Source organism: Culex pipiens, unplaced genomic scaffold, assembly GCF_016801865.2.
Source record: "Culex pipiens pallens isolate TS unplaced genomic scaffold, TS_CPP_V2 Cpp_Un0092, whole genome shotgun sequence".
NCBI classification, from domain to species: Eukaryota; Metazoa; Arthropoda; class Insecta; order Diptera; family Culicidae; genus Culex; species Culex pipiens.
Window position 1 is genome coordinate 1 of NW_026292909.1, and position 16,350 is coordinate 16,350.

The 16,350-nt window shown below is 46.1% G+C and overlaps 4 protein-coding genes across 5 annotated transcripts; 1 reads left to right on the forward strand and 3 right to left on the reverse strand.

Annotated features, from left to right (window-relative positions):
• Positions 1-6: 6 nt before the first annotated feature.
• On the reverse strand, positions 7-4,489 carry LOC120429000 (bifunctional glutamate/proline--tRNA ligase; the record flags this gene model as incomplete). The annotated part of the gene is made up of 4 exons (XM_052711533.1): positions 4,286-4,489; positions 2,277-4,195; positions 1,994-2,218; positions 7-1,587 (listed from the first exon to the last, which is right to left on the reverse strand). Coding segments are annotated over exons 1-4 (3,768 nt in total), but the record flags the coding sequence as incomplete, so codon positions are not given.
• A 1,888-nt stretch (positions 4,490-6,377) lies between these two features.
• Positions 6,378-9,898, reverse strand: LOC120428995 (MICOS complex subunit Mic60). The gene is made up of 7 exons (XM_039594134.2): positions 9,725-9,898; positions 9,292-9,425; positions 9,033-9,232; positions 8,011-8,972; positions 7,723-7,951; positions 7,553-7,573; positions 6,378-7,443 (listed from the first exon to the last, which is right to left on the reverse strand). Exons 1-7 carry the CDS (start codon positions 9,767-9,769, stop codon positions 6,818-6,820), a joined length of 2,217 nt encoding a protein of 738 aa, XP_039450068.1. The 5' UTR covers positions 9,770-9,898; the 3' UTR covers positions 6,378-6,817.
• Positions 9,899-11,424: 1,526 nt separating this feature from the next.
• LOC120428998 (mitochondrial import inner membrane translocase subunit Tim17-B) lies at positions 11,425-13,358 on the reverse strand. 2 transcript variants are annotated; one of them, XM_039594138.2, is made up of 4 exons: positions 13,212-13,358; positions 12,468-12,645; positions 12,031-12,409; positions 11,425-11,735 (listed from the first exon to the last, which is right to left on the reverse strand). In XM_039594138.2, exons 2-4 carry the CDS (start codon positions 12,609-12,611, stop codon positions 11,713-11,715), a joined length of 546 nt encoding a protein of 181 aa, XP_039450072.1. In that variant the 5' UTR covers positions 12,612-12,645; positions 13,212-13,358; the 3' UTR covers positions 11,425-11,712. The 2 variants fall into 2 exon arrangements, with proteins under 2 accessions (XP_039450072.1, XP_039450071.1); XM_039594137.2 differs by having other exon boundaries at positions 11,425-12,409.
• A 344-nt stretch (positions 13,359-13,702) lies between these two features.
• LOC120428997 (thioredoxin domain-containing protein) lies at positions 13,703-15,718 on the forward strand. The gene is made up of 5 exons (XM_039594136.2): positions 13,703-13,968; positions 14,610-14,934; positions 15,004-15,165; positions 15,223-15,348; positions 15,411-15,718. The coding sequence occupies exons 1-5, from the start codon at positions 13,827-13,829 to the stop codon at positions 15,622-15,624; spliced, it is 969 nt and encodes a 322-aa protein (XP_039450070.1). The 5' UTR covers positions 13,703-13,826; the 3' UTR covers positions 15,625-15,718.
• The last annotated feature ends 632 nt before the right edge of the window (positions 15,719-16,350 follow it).

Here is a 16,350-nt window from a genome sequence, read left to right on the forward strand (position 1 = left end):
GTCGAACCACGCCTTGATGGCCTTCCACACGGCAAACGACCAGTGGCGCAGGATGTAGCACCCGGACACGTCGTAGTACTCGATCATTTCACCCTTGGTGATGACCTGGGAGTACCACTCGGGCAGACAATCCTCCTTGGTCGCTTCAAGTCCCAGCCGGGTTTGCTTCTTCGGGCCGCTGCCATCGTCCTTTTGCTTTGCCGGTTCCGGTTTGCTCTTTTGGGGCTTTTCCTCCTTTTTGTTCTCCTTCTTCGGAGCAGCCGCCTTCGGAGCACGTCCGGCAACGGGGAAGTCCGTTCCGGTCACCTTCTTGTACTCTGCCTTCAAGTCCAGCAGAAGCTTCACCGCCGCGTCGACCTGATCCTTCGAGGCACCCGAAGACTTCAAGTTCCTCACGGTTTCACCCTGTGCGTTCACCTTGGCAGTGAGAACGTCCTTTTCCGAGCCGGTAGCAGCTGCTGGAACATTGTTGGTTGGAGCCATGTTTTCCTTGTCTTGCTTGACAGGCTGAGCCGCTGGTGTGGCGACGGTACCCGGCTTCCAGTCCTTGCCGGTCAACGACTTGTAGTCGGCCTTCAACTGCAGCAGCACCTTAACCTCAGTCTCAACTGCGGCCTTGTCCGCTTTGCTGGACTTGAGCGTTCGGATTTTATCTCCCTGAGTGGCGATCTGGTTGAGAATTTCCGCTTCCTTATCGCCGGATGCCGGAGCCTTGGGAGCCGGGGCAGCTTGCGTTGCAGCTGGTTTCCAGTCCTGACCCGTCGCCGCCTTGTATTGTGCCTTCAAATCCAACAGAACTTTAACCGCGGCGTCAATATCCGCCTTCGCTGCCTTTTTGCTCTTCAAATCACGCACCGCGTCTCCCTGCTTCGCGATCTTCTCGTTGATTTCGGCACCAGCACCAGCGCTTGGTGCAGCTTCCTTCTTCACAACAGCTGGTGCAGGAGCAGCCTCCGGTTTCCAATCCTTCCCGGTAGCCGCTTTGTAATGTGCCTTCAAGTCAAGCAAAATCTTAACCGCAGCTTCTACTTCCGGCTTGGCCGCTTTTTTCGTCTTCAAATCACGCACCGTATTGCCCTGCTCGAGGATCTTTGCATTAATATCGGCACCACCGCTTGGAGCAACCTCCTTCTTCACCACAGCTGGTGCAGCAGCAGCTGCTGCTTCCGGTTTCCAGTCCTTTCCGGTAGCCGCCTTGTACTGGGCCTTCAAGTCAAGCAGAAGCTTCACCGCAGCGTCAACGTCCGGCTTGGCCGCCTTCTTCGTCTTCAAGTCGCGCACCGTGTTGCCCTGCTCGACGATCTTCGCGTTGATGGCTTCGCCGGAATCAGCACTTGTTGTCGTGCTACTCGGTGCCGCGATCGCTACGCCAGGCTTCCAGTCCTGTCCGGTTGCCTCCTTGAATTGAGTCTTGAGCGCTAGAAGCTGCTTCACAGCAGCGTCAATGTCGGGCTTGGCTGCCTTCTCTGTCTTGAGCTTCCTCACCAAGTCACCCTGTTGCACGATCGAGTCGTTTAGCTGATTCGTTGCGCCTGTCGCTGGCTTAGCCGCAGGTTCGGCAGATTTAGCAGGTGCCTTGGCAGATTTCTGAAACAATAAAGTCAATAAACAAACTAAATTCTACAAACTCCTATCGCAACCCCTTCGCGCAGCGAAGCAAAACTTGAAATGTGGCAAAGTTCATCTACTTTCACTGTCGACGCGTACAAAGCTTGTTGCGCGTTGCGCAAAAGGTATGTCGGCAAATGAACTTTAAATCACGTTTTGCCAAGCCTTTTAAGATAATTGGAAGTTCATGCAGGTGCGAGAGTGGAATGAACTTGTGTAACTTGCACGCCATCTAGCGGCGAGTAGCGTAAACATGAAACTTGCATGCAAGCATTACACCGCTTCGACATTTTAGTAACTGAAAACGGACGAGACTTTCGAAAGCCTAATCGCTGCTTCTACTGAGTATTTCTATTGGAGATGATCAAGCAACCTATGGAATTACCTTGGACGATTCGGCGGCATTCTTTTTCGGGGCCCCAGCCGTGGGCTGCTCCTTGGCGTGCCCGTCCGGAATGGAGAACAGCACGACGGGCGTTTCCACGGCGGAGAACTCGCTGGCCCGCGCGTACGCTTGGTCCACCTTGAAGAAGCCGCGCCGCTGCAGCTGGATGATGTCACCCTTTTTGAGCTTTTTCAGCTCGGGATCGCCCAGCATTTGCGCCTCGGACTAGAAGAAAAATGAACCGGATTAGATTTTGAAAACTGAAGATGGATTAAGTGCTCACCCTGGTTTGATGGCCGATGTAGGTTTTGAAGTCTTCTTCCTTGCCGAGCACGGCCTTGCCGATGATGTGCTCAAAGTAGACGCAGAACGTCGGCGGATATTCAGCGGGGTCTTGCTCGCATAGCCACGTGAGCTTCATCGTCTTTTTGAAGTCCTTGTTGTCCAGGTTCAAGCTTGCGTCGATGGAGGTGACCTTCCCAGTGGCATCTTTGTGGATTTTGTTGATCATGATGTTGCCCCAGTTGATGAAGGTGGCATTTTCTCCCTCCTTCAGCTCAACAGCGTCGGCTTGATCAATCAGCACACGCGGACCAAGCCAGACCGTTTTCGTACCAATGTCAGCGTTCTTGGGATGGACAGGAACTTGGACAGCTTCGAGCTTGGCGCCCGCAACATTCACCACGACACGGTTTTCAATCTCCAGCGCAGTGTAGCGTGGCGCGATCGGATCAATCACCTTTTTGTTGAACGCCCAGATTTTGTCCCATTCCATGAACACGACCGACTTGCTGGATCCTTGCGCGATGATGAATTCCTTCAAACCCTCGACGGTCATACCCCGCCGGAGGATGCCACGCACCGTGGGGAAGCGTGGGTCATCCCACCCGTCCACCAGGCCTTCCTCGACGAACCAGGTCAGCTTGCGCTTCGACAGTACGGTGTTGGTCATGTTCAACCGACTGTACTCCCAGATGTAGGGACGGCGCAGTCCGAGCGCCTCGATGAACCAATAGAACTGATCGTCGCGATCGTGATATTCCATCGTTCGCAGAGTGTGCGTTACGTCCTCAATCGCGTCAACAATCGGACAGGCAAAGTCGTACGTCGGGTAAACTTTGTACTGCGTTCCCGTACGAGGATGCGGTTCATTTTTGCACCGATAGATCGTCGGATCTCGCATGCAACCGTTTGGCGAAGCCATATCGATCTTGGCGCGGACGCAACACTTTTGCCCAGCCGCCGAACCCTTGACCATTTCCCGCCACATCTGCAAATTCTTCTCCACGCTGTTGCTTCGGTTCTTCGACTCAGTACGCTCGTCGCGTTCCTTCTTCATCTGCTCGGGTTCGGTGTCGTCAACGTACGCCTTTCCTTCCTTCATCAACCGTTCGCAATAGTCCAGCATCAGGTCAAAGTACTGCGAAGTATGCGTAAACAGGTCCGGCTTGATCTGCAGCAATTCCAAATCCTCCAGAATCACCTTCTCAAAGTGAACGTTCTCCTTGGCTGGATTTGTATCGTCGAATCGCATAATCAGCTTGCCCTGGAACGCTTGCTGGTAGTACTGATTTAACAGAGCAGCCTTCGCGTGGCCAATGTGCAAATAACCGGACGCCTCCGGCGGAAACCGCACCACAACCTTTCCCATCTCAGCCCCCGGAAGATCCACAAACTTTCCTTCCTGCTTTCGCTCGGTAGTCTTCTCCGCACTTGCCCCACGGGTCGTCGTGCCCCTTTTTCCCAGCTTCGCTTCCTTCGGAATTCCCTGGAGCACATTCTTCACCGCCGGCTGCGCCGAAATAAGATCGTAGAAACGCTGAACGTGCACCGGAATTCCCACCGCCTTCAACTCTTCATAGCAGCTAAACAGCTCGTTGAAAACGGCCAGATCCGCAATCGTCAAGTGATTCGCCACCAGGAACGTCAGCGGGGCCAAGCACTTGTTCAAATACATCAGCTCGTCCGCCGGATCCTTCTCCATCGACAGCGTGTACGTCAACCAGTGGTCAATCTGGGTCCGCTCAATCGGGGTCTTCCCGTACAGCTGATACTTCGGAGCGTCCCTCGCAAGCGCACGCAGCACGTCATTGTTCGTCACACAAATCAGCGTCCGGTTCGAGAACGTGATCGACGTCTCCTGGCCCCAGCTGATCTCGATCGGATTCGTCGACTTGATCACTTCGGCCACAATCAATCCACCTGCAAGCAAATCGGGCGTCAAATTTCATCATCCATCACCACCCACAAGCCAACATTCTAACCAAAAATAGAACACTTTGCTCAACCTACCGATCGCCGGCTCGTTGTAGCTGGACACTAGCTTGGTCGCCATCGCGGGCAAGGTTTTCGACGAACAAGTGTCACGCGGAGGGTTCAACCAGGAAAATTTGCCCAACTTTTCCAAACAATTTCACCGCAAAAATATTTGTTTCGGCAGCGAAAATGCTGAAAACGTGTGCGCTGACGAGACAACCAACTCGGCGAGTGAAAAGTGAAAGTGACAGATGCGGTGAACACGGAGGAACACGCTCAAAAGAAATGGGTTAACATTGAGTGCGAGCTGCACGCTTGTTGGTGGATTATCCGAATTCGTTCAAAATGAGGTCAAACTTGTGTAACCAAATTTGGGTTTACAGCGCAATGTTAACTAATTTTGGGTTGCAGAATGAAAAAAAATAGTTCAAAATGTTCAGCATCAAAAATGTTGTACAACAGTTTTTTTTTTATGTTGTACTGCTTTTTGGAAGTTTTTCAATACCTCTAACTCAAGGCGGTTTCAAAAACAACCAAAAAGCAAAGATTAAAAATGTTGTGTATAAGACCTTAGGGCAACTCCAGCGCTGGGTTGCACCCGGTCACTGAGGGGGGCGCTTTGTTATGATTCGTTTTTCCTCGCCGAATGTACATGGCGCTTTTTTATGTTGCTTTTTTTTCGTCACGAGGTTCATGTAGTCTTTTATTTGACAGGTTGACAGGGCTATATAAACAGGGACTGCTGATGGCAGAGATTTTGTTTATGTTACATTATTTAAAATCATGATTAAACAGACTTTACTGAAGTAACTTTTGCTCATTTTTGGTGGAGATGTAGCTTATTAGGAGTAGGGGAACTATACCCTTTCTCAGCCTATTTCTATTATCGGCCTATAAGCACTTTGATCATGGATTACAGCTTTCATAAAGTGTTTTTGACTGTTCCAAAGTAATAAATAGCTCAAACAAAAGTGAGCAAGCAACTCTCCATTGTTGATACATCTGAAAATGTTTATTTAATAGCGGAAAACGGCAAAAGTGATGAGAATTGGTCGATCGGCTTAGAGTGATTAAAATGGGGATATTTCCCCTACTTTCAGAATATGCAATAACCCAGAAAGTGTCAAAATGTACATGATGCTTTTTGAAATGTTACCGTCGAGTTCGTCAGTGGTGGCACGTCAGTTCGTCAGTGCTTATACCACAGAGAACAGATGTACATCTTGGCTCTAACTTGTGTGTAAACCGTGTAAACTTTAAAAATGCGTTGCATACAATCTTGCATCAAAGAAATTAGAGTGTGCAGGATACGCTTGGCGGCGCCACTGTCGCGGCTGAGAATACTTGACTTAACAATGAAAAAGGCTTAATAATTTCGAAAGAAAATAAATGTTAACCTCGTTTAAATATAAAATTCACTTCTGTATAATTCCAGTTGACTAAAAATAATGCAAAAATGCATTAACATTAACGAAAACATAACAGAAAATTCATTCAAAAATGATTTTTCAAGCGACAACCTAACCTCTGTGCTTATACTCTCGCTTATCCAGCTTTTTAAGCGAAAATGGCGTTCGAATGGTGAACGCCCGAAATGTCAAAATCACGCAGTGGTACCAACATTACGAAAAAAGTGTGCCATGGCATGACAGCCGCATTTTTTTCTGATGTTGGTGCTCTTGCGCGATTTTGACATTTCGGACGTTCAACATTCGAACGCCATCTTCGCATAAAAACCTGGATATACAAACTCACAATTTTTTACAGTTTGCCTACTTTGTTTGTTTGCCTGGATTTGTTTGTACAAACGTCATCCTGCATACATTTTGCCTTCTTTGCAAGTTTGCGACTTTGGCAAACTCGAAAAAGTGCGAGTTTGTTTGCGGTAGTGTAATAGCTCCTTTATTACCGTAGGCCTTTCTCATCCCCACTTTACCTTGGCCTAGAGGGCTCAAGTGGCTGTAATAAAATGTTCAAAACTGTTATTTATTTTAAGTGGGAAAAAATACGACACAGATTTCTGTTCATACAACCATGATTCCCGTATCATTTTTTGAAGAAAGCTTGGAAGACAAACTCAAAAGATGTTCTCAATAACGCAAATAAGTCATCAATTCAACTGCAGGACTGGATTTATGTTTGTTTATTAAATTAATGTGCCTTACAGAGTACTTGTTTGAATTTTGAACAAAATGTCCAACCTCTCCGCTCCCGCAAACTTTGCCAATGCCATTACCATTCACTTTCACTTGTCTGTTCCGATTGCTCAATCCTAACATAAGCACCACCAGGTTAGCTAATTTTCCTTTCCAGCACAATCTTCATTTTTTATTAGTTTCGGCGCAATACTTGAAAATGTTTCCGGTGCATTCTCTTCTTCGCTACTAGAATGGGATTTTCAGCTAAATGTCGTTAAACTTTTTAAAAATTAATAACCACTGTCGTCGCTCGCACAAGTCGCGGTTCCCGCATCTTCTAGAACTTTTGAATCTTACAGCTGGAGTCGTTGGGTGGAATTAAATGGGACACGTAAACACAAAACAACAGACGCTGCTGGCTGGTTGGGTCTTACAGGAAACGAACTCCACTCGAGGCGGCGTGTGCCATGAGCGTGCTGGCAGCCTGCTGGGTCTCGAGCAGCAGACGGGCCTCATTCAGCCAGTCCAGCGCCGCCTTTCGGGGTGCACCCTGGAGCAGGTTCACGTACTGAACGGTCTTGACGAGGTCACCCCGATCCAGCCAGTAGCGGGCGCGGTTCAGGATGTCGTACGTGTCCAGTTTGGCGAAATCGAACGGTTTGTTCTCCAGCTCGTCCTTCGAAATGGGCACATCGGGGCGGGCGATCAGGGCGGCCTGCAGATACGACAGGAAGTACATCGGCAGGCGAGCACCTTCGGCCGGAATCAACGCCAGCCTACGGGCCACCTCCTCCACCTTGATGAACCGTTCACGCAGGGCATCCTCCGGGTAGACACCGCGACCCTTGGCCTGCTCAGGGAGGCCCTTCAGCACCACTCCGACCAGTTCGTCACCTTCGGCCGCCCGGCCAACGGCGCTAATTTCGTCCCGGAGCGGTCGCAGCTGTTCGCGCCAGGACTTGCCCGGCTGACCGCTACGGATCGACGCCCACAGCGACTGGCAGGCTCCCCACAGGGCTTGGGCCTGGTGGGCACTCTTCTCGGCATCGGCGCGCTCTGAGGGTGAGAATTGACAATTTTAGTTGGGAATTGAATAGAATAAACAAAGAACATAAAACAAAAAAGTCGTTTAGGTTCAAATCTAAGTAGTTAGTTTGGCAAGTACCTTTCATGCCGTCGTCGATCTCTGCGGTTTAAAGTGTGTGTTAGCATGATGAAGACATGTAAAATGTTTATTACGTGATGAAGAGAAACAGGAAAAGACAAGAACACACAAACACACAGTTGTTAGTGGAGACAAATCACAGTAGATTTTTAAAACGGTCAAACTCCTACCTTTCAGTGCGGCATCCATGCCCTTCAGCTTGCCCAACATCGCCGCCAGCTGCAGCTTGTACGCGGCCTGTTCGGTGGTGATCTTCTCGTCCAACTCGCGCTGGAACTTGCGCTTCATCTCGACTTCCTTCTGGGCCAGCGCGTCGGTCAGGTGGTCCGTGTGCGCTTCCGACTGGCGCTTCATCTGGTTGCGCAGATCGCGCTCCAGCTCGGCGCGGATCGCTAGAAGCTAAAACGGAAGTAACTTTGAATAACTGCTGTTACGGATAAACTACATTATGATGGTACCTTTCGTTGGTTCTTCAAGTTCAGCTCGCGGCGCTCCTTGGCAATCTCGTACTCCAGCTGTGACTTGACGGCTTCGCTCTGGTCGCTTCCTCGAACGGCCTCCAGGGCTCGCTTCAACTGCTGATCACCCTCGATCTGCAGCTTTTGCAGTTCTTTCTGGTGGGCGACCACCTGCGTGAAGGCGTGCACAATGAACAGGTCCAGGTCATCCTTGGAAATGTTCAACTTTTTCTCCGTCAAGTTGATGCCAGGGAAGAGCGATTCAATCTCGTCGATGAAGAAGTTTCTGGCCGACTCCACGTTCTTCCAGTACTTTTCACCGTACGTGGCCAAATCGCGTGCCTTGAAGACGTCCGCCTTGGCCTTCTTCAGATGTTCCAAATAGGCGGCGATGTTTTCGCGGGCCTTGCCCTTAAGCTCGTCGGAACACTTGATGTCCTTGCTGTCCAGCAGACGGTGCAGCTTTTCAATGTTCTCGCGAGCATCTTCGGCGGCATCCTCAGCGGCCTTCAGCGCGCTGTCCCGGGCACTGGTACGATTACGCAGCAACACCCAGCTCGTCGTGTCCAGCTTGTCGACGGATTCATCGACGACCTTCTTCACCTCCTCCGTGTAAGCCTTCAGCACCTGGACGGCCTTGCCGTACTCTTTGATGGCCGTTGCAGCGGCGATATCGATTTGACGCTCGAGCTCGCTGATCGACTTGGGCACTTCTTCACCGTGACTAGCCGAGATCGGTTTGGGAGCGGATGCCGCGGTGGCGGCAGCTGCTGCCGGAGCTGCGGCCTTGGGAGCCGCTGCCGCTGGTTTCGTGACCGGTGCGGGCTTTGCTTTCTCTACGACAGGAGCCGACTTTGCCGGTGTGCTGGACTTTTCCACAATTGGTTCCGGCTTGGGCATTGGTGGAGATGGAACGGGCACGTGAACCGACTTGGAACGGGTCATCGGTGGCAGGTCGGGCTCTGCAATAAACCATACAATTAATCGAGTGTTTTTTTTTCAAGCTTAAATAGTCCACTCACTTTTCTCCGGTTGCTTCTCCGACTCGCCACCGGTGAAGAATCCGGTGATGCTCGAGGTGTAACCGCTGATGGTGCTGGAAATTTCGTCCAGCTTCTTCGTAACATCGTCCAGCGGGTTTTCTTCCTGCAGCAACACCTTCAGCACCGGTTCCAACGCCGGTACGTTGCTGACTAGCGTCTTGCGGAACTCGTTGTCGTATCTGAAACAAAATAAAGTCTTGTAAACAATCTTACAAAAGTAACTCTTGTGGCCACTTACTTGGCGTAGGTCACCACTCCTCCGCCGATCAGGAACGGCGACAGCAAAACCAGCACCTTGCCGAAACCGGCTTCCCGAAACTCCGGAACTCCTCCTCTTGTGCTGAGGCTACGCAGAACATGGTTGCTCTGACGCTGAAACGAAAAATCAAAACCGTCGTCATCGATATTTACGGCAGCAAACAAGTCACTTATCCGCGCGCCTGCTGAGTTTGGCATTGATAATGACATTTCCGATTAGCGCGACTGCAGCAGCAGCAGCTATTTGCGTGGTCTTCTACTCTCTTCTGTGTTATGACATAACACCTTTTGCTTTGCCCCGTCGCCGAGACGTCCTGCTCGCTTACTGTGCAAACCGAGCTGGTACTTTCCAACCATCGCAAAAGCCAACAAACCCCGAAAAAAGAACCTGCCTCCGCTCGACCCATCCTTACCTTGGCCCCGTTCAGGACCGTTTTCTGCACTAGCAAGCGATACATGGCCGAATCCCGATTCCTCCAGGCGAAGAACTCCGCGAGACACTCACTCACGCACCTGACCGCAGCACGGAGAAAAAAGAAGCGACTCAGCAAAAAACGGATCGCAATCCGACAGCGACGACGGGGATGACGGGAGAGCGAAATTTTCACATCAGCCGAGTGACAGCGGTGCGGGCACACTTTTATTTTGACAGTTGGGTTGCGCACGGTAATCGAACATTGCTCATTTTTTGGGTTATTGTGCACATTGATTTATTTTTATCCTACTCAAATTTGGGTACTGAAGTTTCCAGTGTTGCCACATCAAGTCTGTAGAAGTTGGGGAAAATCTGTAGCACTTAGAAGCTACACGCTGGACGAAATTCACGTGAATTAAGTCTAAACAAAACCAACCAACTCAGTTTTGGGTACATTCCACTAACGTCTTTGTGGTACAGCGTTACAGTACAGGTTAGATTTACAAAAGTAGCTTATCTCAAAAGTCTCCATACAAACTTCGGATAAACAAATATCGAAAAAACAATAACTTTTGTCTTTCTCATAAAAGAAATTTAAAAGCGGATTCAGTGGCTATTTGTTAACCTAATGTTAACATGTTTAGGTTGATGGGGAGCGTTCTTTTATTACGTAACGCAAAAAAATGCGCTCTTCCTTTCCCCCTCCCCTCTCCGCTTCGTAACAAAAATTCCATACAAATTAAAAAAAATTGTATGGAGCGTAATACGAAAAAAAAAAACAAATTCAAAGATTAAAAATACTAAAATTCAAATAAATTTTTAAATTTTTGTAGTGTGACTGTAGTATTGTTCGAAGTCCTCGTAAAAAAATTCAATTGGGTCCTAAAATGAAGCTTAGATTGCTGATATTATTGTTTACAGCGGTAAAGTTTATTTTTCTGAGTACAATGACACTTTGTACGACCACAAAGAGATTAAAATGTTTTCAATTTTGAAAAATTAACCTCGCGGTCCTTCTTGACAGAAAAGCTCCTACTTGACAGCTCGTTCCAAGGGGACCATAGTTGATCCATATAAAAAATGTTGTCTTGAGATAAAAAAAAATTGCATTAAAATGAAAAAAAGTGATCAGAAATGGTTTTTAATCGTGTTTTTTTTACCGTTGTACACAAAAATTGACATAGGGCTTTAGTACCCAATTCAATGGAATTTCTTTTTAAGTATTGAATCCTTCAAATCTAAATTTCTTATGTTCTCAAATTTTAAAATGCCACCAACTCAAATTATTAAAAATATTTGACAAAAACCTCAGACCCCCTACCCCCCCTACTCATGGACGTAATTGTTGAACGAACCCTTATTAAAGAGTCGATTTTTTAAATTTTAATATGGCTATTTTTGTAATTGGAGATGGCAGCTAAAAATTTAAAAATTTAAGAAATTAAGGAATTTTGAATTGAAAAAAAGTTCAGGATTATTGAAGTTGAAAATTTCAGGATTTAGGAATTCAAGAATTTTAGAAATTAAAGATTTAAAAAAAATGTTTGAGAATTTTAGATTTTCTGTTTACGAAGTCAAATACAAAAAATCGGATATTTGATCTTCGGATAATCGAGTTTGGGCTATATGAGTGTATGTTATATAATCTTATCTATTATTAAAAGATATTATCTAGTACCGTATAAGAAAAAAAAACACTTTAAATTATCAAACATTTTTTTTTATTCAAGACAACGAAAAGTCGGTGCGAAATAAGTCCGGGATAATTATGCTTTGCAGAACCGGTATGAAATGGAGCTTCACTGGGAACTGAAATTTATTCTATTACACATTGGTTTACATTTTAGTACTGTCTCTAGAATATGTCCAGATTATTCGCCTTGCTTGAAAATTAAACTTTTATCGCACACCCCAGGCACTCCTCTCGCCTTCATTCTTGAAGCATCCGTCTATTGCGACTAAAAGAAAGAGCCGAACCTCCCTGACCTAGCCGATTCCTTTATCTTTTCCTGAAAGGAAAAAAAGGGAAATCACTTTCAGTTTGAGGATCACAGGAAGTTAGCAGTGTTTTGGTTCGGCTGGGCCGGGAAAGGGCTCTTTCTTGAAAGTGGCGTTCTATCTCCTCGACAAATAATTACGATTGTCTTGGTGAGGAGCCTTTTCCACTAGCTTTAAAAATTGGACGCTTTTTAGTCTCGCACACTCACACACCAACGCAGCAGCGCACTTTAAATTTAGAACTACAAACTAAACCCCAAACACAACTATACAAAATTGCTTATTGATAGTTTTGTCCTGACTGACCAAAACCAAACGGCATCGTCGAGGAGGCGCCGGACGCGGACGCCGCGTTCTGCGTTGGGTCGCCCAATGCCGACGGATCTTCCACTATGGGCTGCGAGCGGAACTGTTCGGCGGAGAGTCGGGTAAACAGGATTCCAACGCCTTCTATCAGCGCGAGCAAAACTCCCCCGATGATTGCGCTGCCAGCCATCGCACCGACGCCGTTACGTGCCGCCAGGATGCCTCCGGTCGCCGCTCCACTGATGATCGAGTTCCACGGGTCTTCCTTCTTGCGAAAGTGCACCAACGTGCAGTCGATTGTGCTGAACATTCCACCCCACACGGCAAAATTTCCGGCGATTATGGGAGAGCGCGCCTTGATGGCCGTGAGACTGCCGACCTGGAGTTTGAAGCGAGGTTTTAGAACGGAATTACCGACTTCATTAGGGTAAACTCACCATTCGTCTGCTGAATCCGCTGGGCGCATTGCGGAAGCCTTTGATCGCCTGGAACACGCCACCGCCTATGCAACCCATCGCGAACGCGCCCCCACAATCGTCCACAATCCGGTACGGGCACGGTTCACGGGCGTATTCCTCCATCTTCAATTACTTCGATTTGTTTCGTGGTATTTATCTGAAAAAAAAAAATTATTGATTAAAATAAAAAAAAAACTGCACAAAATAAAATAAAAATCCTCAAGATGGTAATTCTGGTTTATCCTACGAGTAATATACGCTTGTCTCAAAGGTTAAGCCATGCATGTCTAAGTGCAAACAGTATTAATGTGAAACCACATAAGGCTCAGTTGAAATTATTTTAGCAAGACATCTTCATTGTTGCCACCCTATCACAAAGTAGACTGGAAAGATAACGATCCACGGTGTAGCTTCCGGGTCCGATCTGACAACCGAATTCGCAACAGGAACCAGCTTAAGGTAAACAAAGTTATGCAACCGCGATCGTCAGCGCCCGTGAAATATTGATAACACTCATTTTAATCCGCTAAATTTAGCCGAGGAATTCTCTTCGGGTTGCGCACTTCATTATTTGCGAAAAACGTCATTTTCAAGGACTTATCGAACCGCTCCGATCGAAAGTGATTTAGTCGATTTTTCGCCTACAAAACATCTTAAAACTATACAAATTTGCACTCAACAGCAGCGCAGGCCTTTCAATCTTCATAAATCACCATTTATTACCGTATAAAATTGTTTTTCGTTCGAATTAAGCTGAAATTTCAACCGATCACGTTTGTTACATCAACTTTTCTTCTTTTACTCTTTGGCTAACTTCGTTCGTTCGGTCGCCATGCGCGAGGTTTGACAAGTCGACATGAAACAGTGACAGTCGACTTAACCCATGCAGCCAGCAAACAGGCACTACAGAGCAGTGATGCCAAATTTATGTGTGTCTGTATTCTGGTGAAAATTACTGCAATGATTTGGGATCTGCAGAGCTGCAGCATCAATTTTCAAATTATATGAGACAGTTTCTAACGAAATCGTTAAAATCCTGGTTCTTCAAATTGTTGTTTAGATAAAATGTGAACAGAATGCATGAATTATTTTTGAATTGTTAATTTAGTAAAGTTGAAAATCAATCGTAAAAAAATGAATCAATCTTGACTTAAAAAAACTGTAAAAATTGAAACGCTGGCAACATTGCCCCGGAATTCGTGGCATCAAAATGCATCATTATTTTTTTGTATCCGTCCATTTACCACCTGTTGATAAATTCTTTTGTTAAGTTTGGCACTATTGAAAATCATAATCTTAATCATATTAGTTTAAATATACGCTACATTTCGAGGAACAATGCACATTTTTGCAACAACGACGGCGTTGTTGCTGTTTGCGGCAGCCGGCTTTATCGTGCAGGCAAACGTCATTAAAACTATCAATGATGACGAACTCGTAAAGTTATTTCATAGTCATTCCAACTTGGTGGTTCTATTTTGTAAGTAAAATGTTTTTAAAGAAAGATATTATCCTAAAGCCGTGACATAACCGATATGGCGTTGAATGACGTAGTTTATGCTAGTTTAGTTCATCGAGAGGTACTAGACATTCTATTATGGGTTTGGTAGGACTTGAAGTTCACATCCGTGTTAGGGAAGGCTTTTCCGTTGGTCAATTTTATGCATTTTAAGTACTTGGCCTTCCCGTTCGTGTTATTAAACCGCTCATTTTGCTTGCATGATAATTTGGGAGGGCGTAGTCAAACAACTTAAAAAACACGAGATAGTTGAACACTAGATTGAACATGCAAAACAAAGCAAACCATTCACTGTATCGACCCTTGTGGTCTCTATTGCAAGTTTCTGCTCGAACCAAGGAGTTCAAAGGCTTGAATGGGGAGAGCACCCAAACCTCTTTCTACTCCAAGAAACCTTCCACCCCAGGGTTCGAACTGACGACCTTTGGATTGCGAGTCCAACCGCCACCAGCGATTCCACCGGAGCAGGCTTGATTTTTTTTTAAATTCAATTCAATTAGTTTTTTTTATTAGAATTTAGCAGTTCTATTCCAGGATGAGATCAATTCATAAGCCTTGAACATTTTAAATTTTATTTTAAACTCATCAAAATTTCCATTTAGCCAAACAAAACTGCAATGATTGCGACAAGCTGGAAGCGGTGCTGGCAAACCTCAAACAGGAGGTGAAAGATAACCTGGAAGCGGAAATAGTCAAGCTCAGTGGAAGTCAAATGACAAGACTGTACAGTCCGACAAAGGAGCCAGCCGTCGTATTTTTCCGCCACGGCGTACCACTGCTGTACGATGGTCCGATCAATGAGGATGCTCTCATTGGAAAGTTTGTGCAGAACAAGGACCCGAACGTGAAGGAACTGTCCGATGAAAACTTTGAGCATTTAACGCAAGCTAGCAGCGGAGCGACCACCGGAGATTGGTTTATCATGTTGTAGGTTTCTAGTTTTCGAGTTCCCCAAATATAACTTGATAATAACTCAAATGAAAAATCACCTTTCAGTTACACCTCCAACTGCGTGGACTGCCAACGCCTGACCGCGGTTTGGGAAGCGGTTTCAGCTGATTTGAAGGCCCGAATGAATGTGGCCAGAATTCAAAAGGATGGGAAAGGAATCGAAACCGCAACGCGATTCCGCATTGAAGATGTTCCGGCATTTATTTTGTAAGTTATGACGATTCTTTTTAAAACAGTTTTCATTCTGAAATAATTTAATTTCAGCCTTCGCCAAGGAAAGTTTTACCGTTATGAGGTTGGAAAGTACGATATAAAATCTTTCGTCAAATTTGCACAAGAATGGTATAAAAATACATCGCCGGAAAGTGTGCCAGTTCCGCCGTCACCATTGTGAGTAAACTTCAGTATCAAATTGTATTAAAAAGCTAATTTTTGATTACTTTTCTTCACAGCGATCAAATTGTGGATCGATCCGTGTACTATCTGAAGAACCTGCCCGCCCTGGTCGATGAGCTGTACACAAATTATAGCACCTTGTACTACGCACTGGTGGGATCGTTCATATTCGTAGTTTTGGGATTCACCGCGGCGATTGTGCTGGCCGGTATCACGCGAATGAAGGCTGCATCCAAAAGCAAGAAAACCAAGGTCAAGAAAGCCAAATAAGACAGCGTTGGTGAGCAAGGTGAAAGTGCTTCAGAAGTGGTTTATATGCCAGAAAAATAATAAAAACTGATCTCTGCTGGGAGAATAGATGAGAGAGGGGTCACTTCAAATCAAATTATTTGTTCTACAACTTTGTCTTGACGGTCTTTATTGCAAGCGTCCTACTCGGTTCTAGGCGATCGAATGCTTGTTTATTCACCCTTTTCTCGTGTTGCTCCTGATACATATCTTCCATTTACTCTGGGATTCGTACTGACGACCTTTCGATTGCGAGTCCAACTGCCGAAAAGCGACTCTAACGGCCTGATCCTAGGCCTAATCCCAATATTAGGTCTGCAAAAATTACAACCAGGTTCGTCTGGAATTGAACCCAGGCCACCTGAGGGGAGAAGGGTCGTAAAAAATCCTTCTTATTATAAGGATTTTTATCAATCAAACTAAACAAATCTTTTGTCTGGCATTTGAATTGATCAAATGCCCTGATTCGAATTTAAAAAGTTTAACCATATAGATAAATGAGTTTCTGTTTGAGTATAAGACACTGAATCCTGATTATAAGGACTATTGTATCGTGTTACCCATTTTTACTGTTATTAATTATTTCCAGATCTATAACACAGTCCTCATTGAGAGAGAAAGTGCTGTTCCATCCAGATTCTGTAAACTTTGTAAACCTGAGCTTTGTGCGCTATGTATAGAGGAGAAAAGCAACTCGCGACACAATTT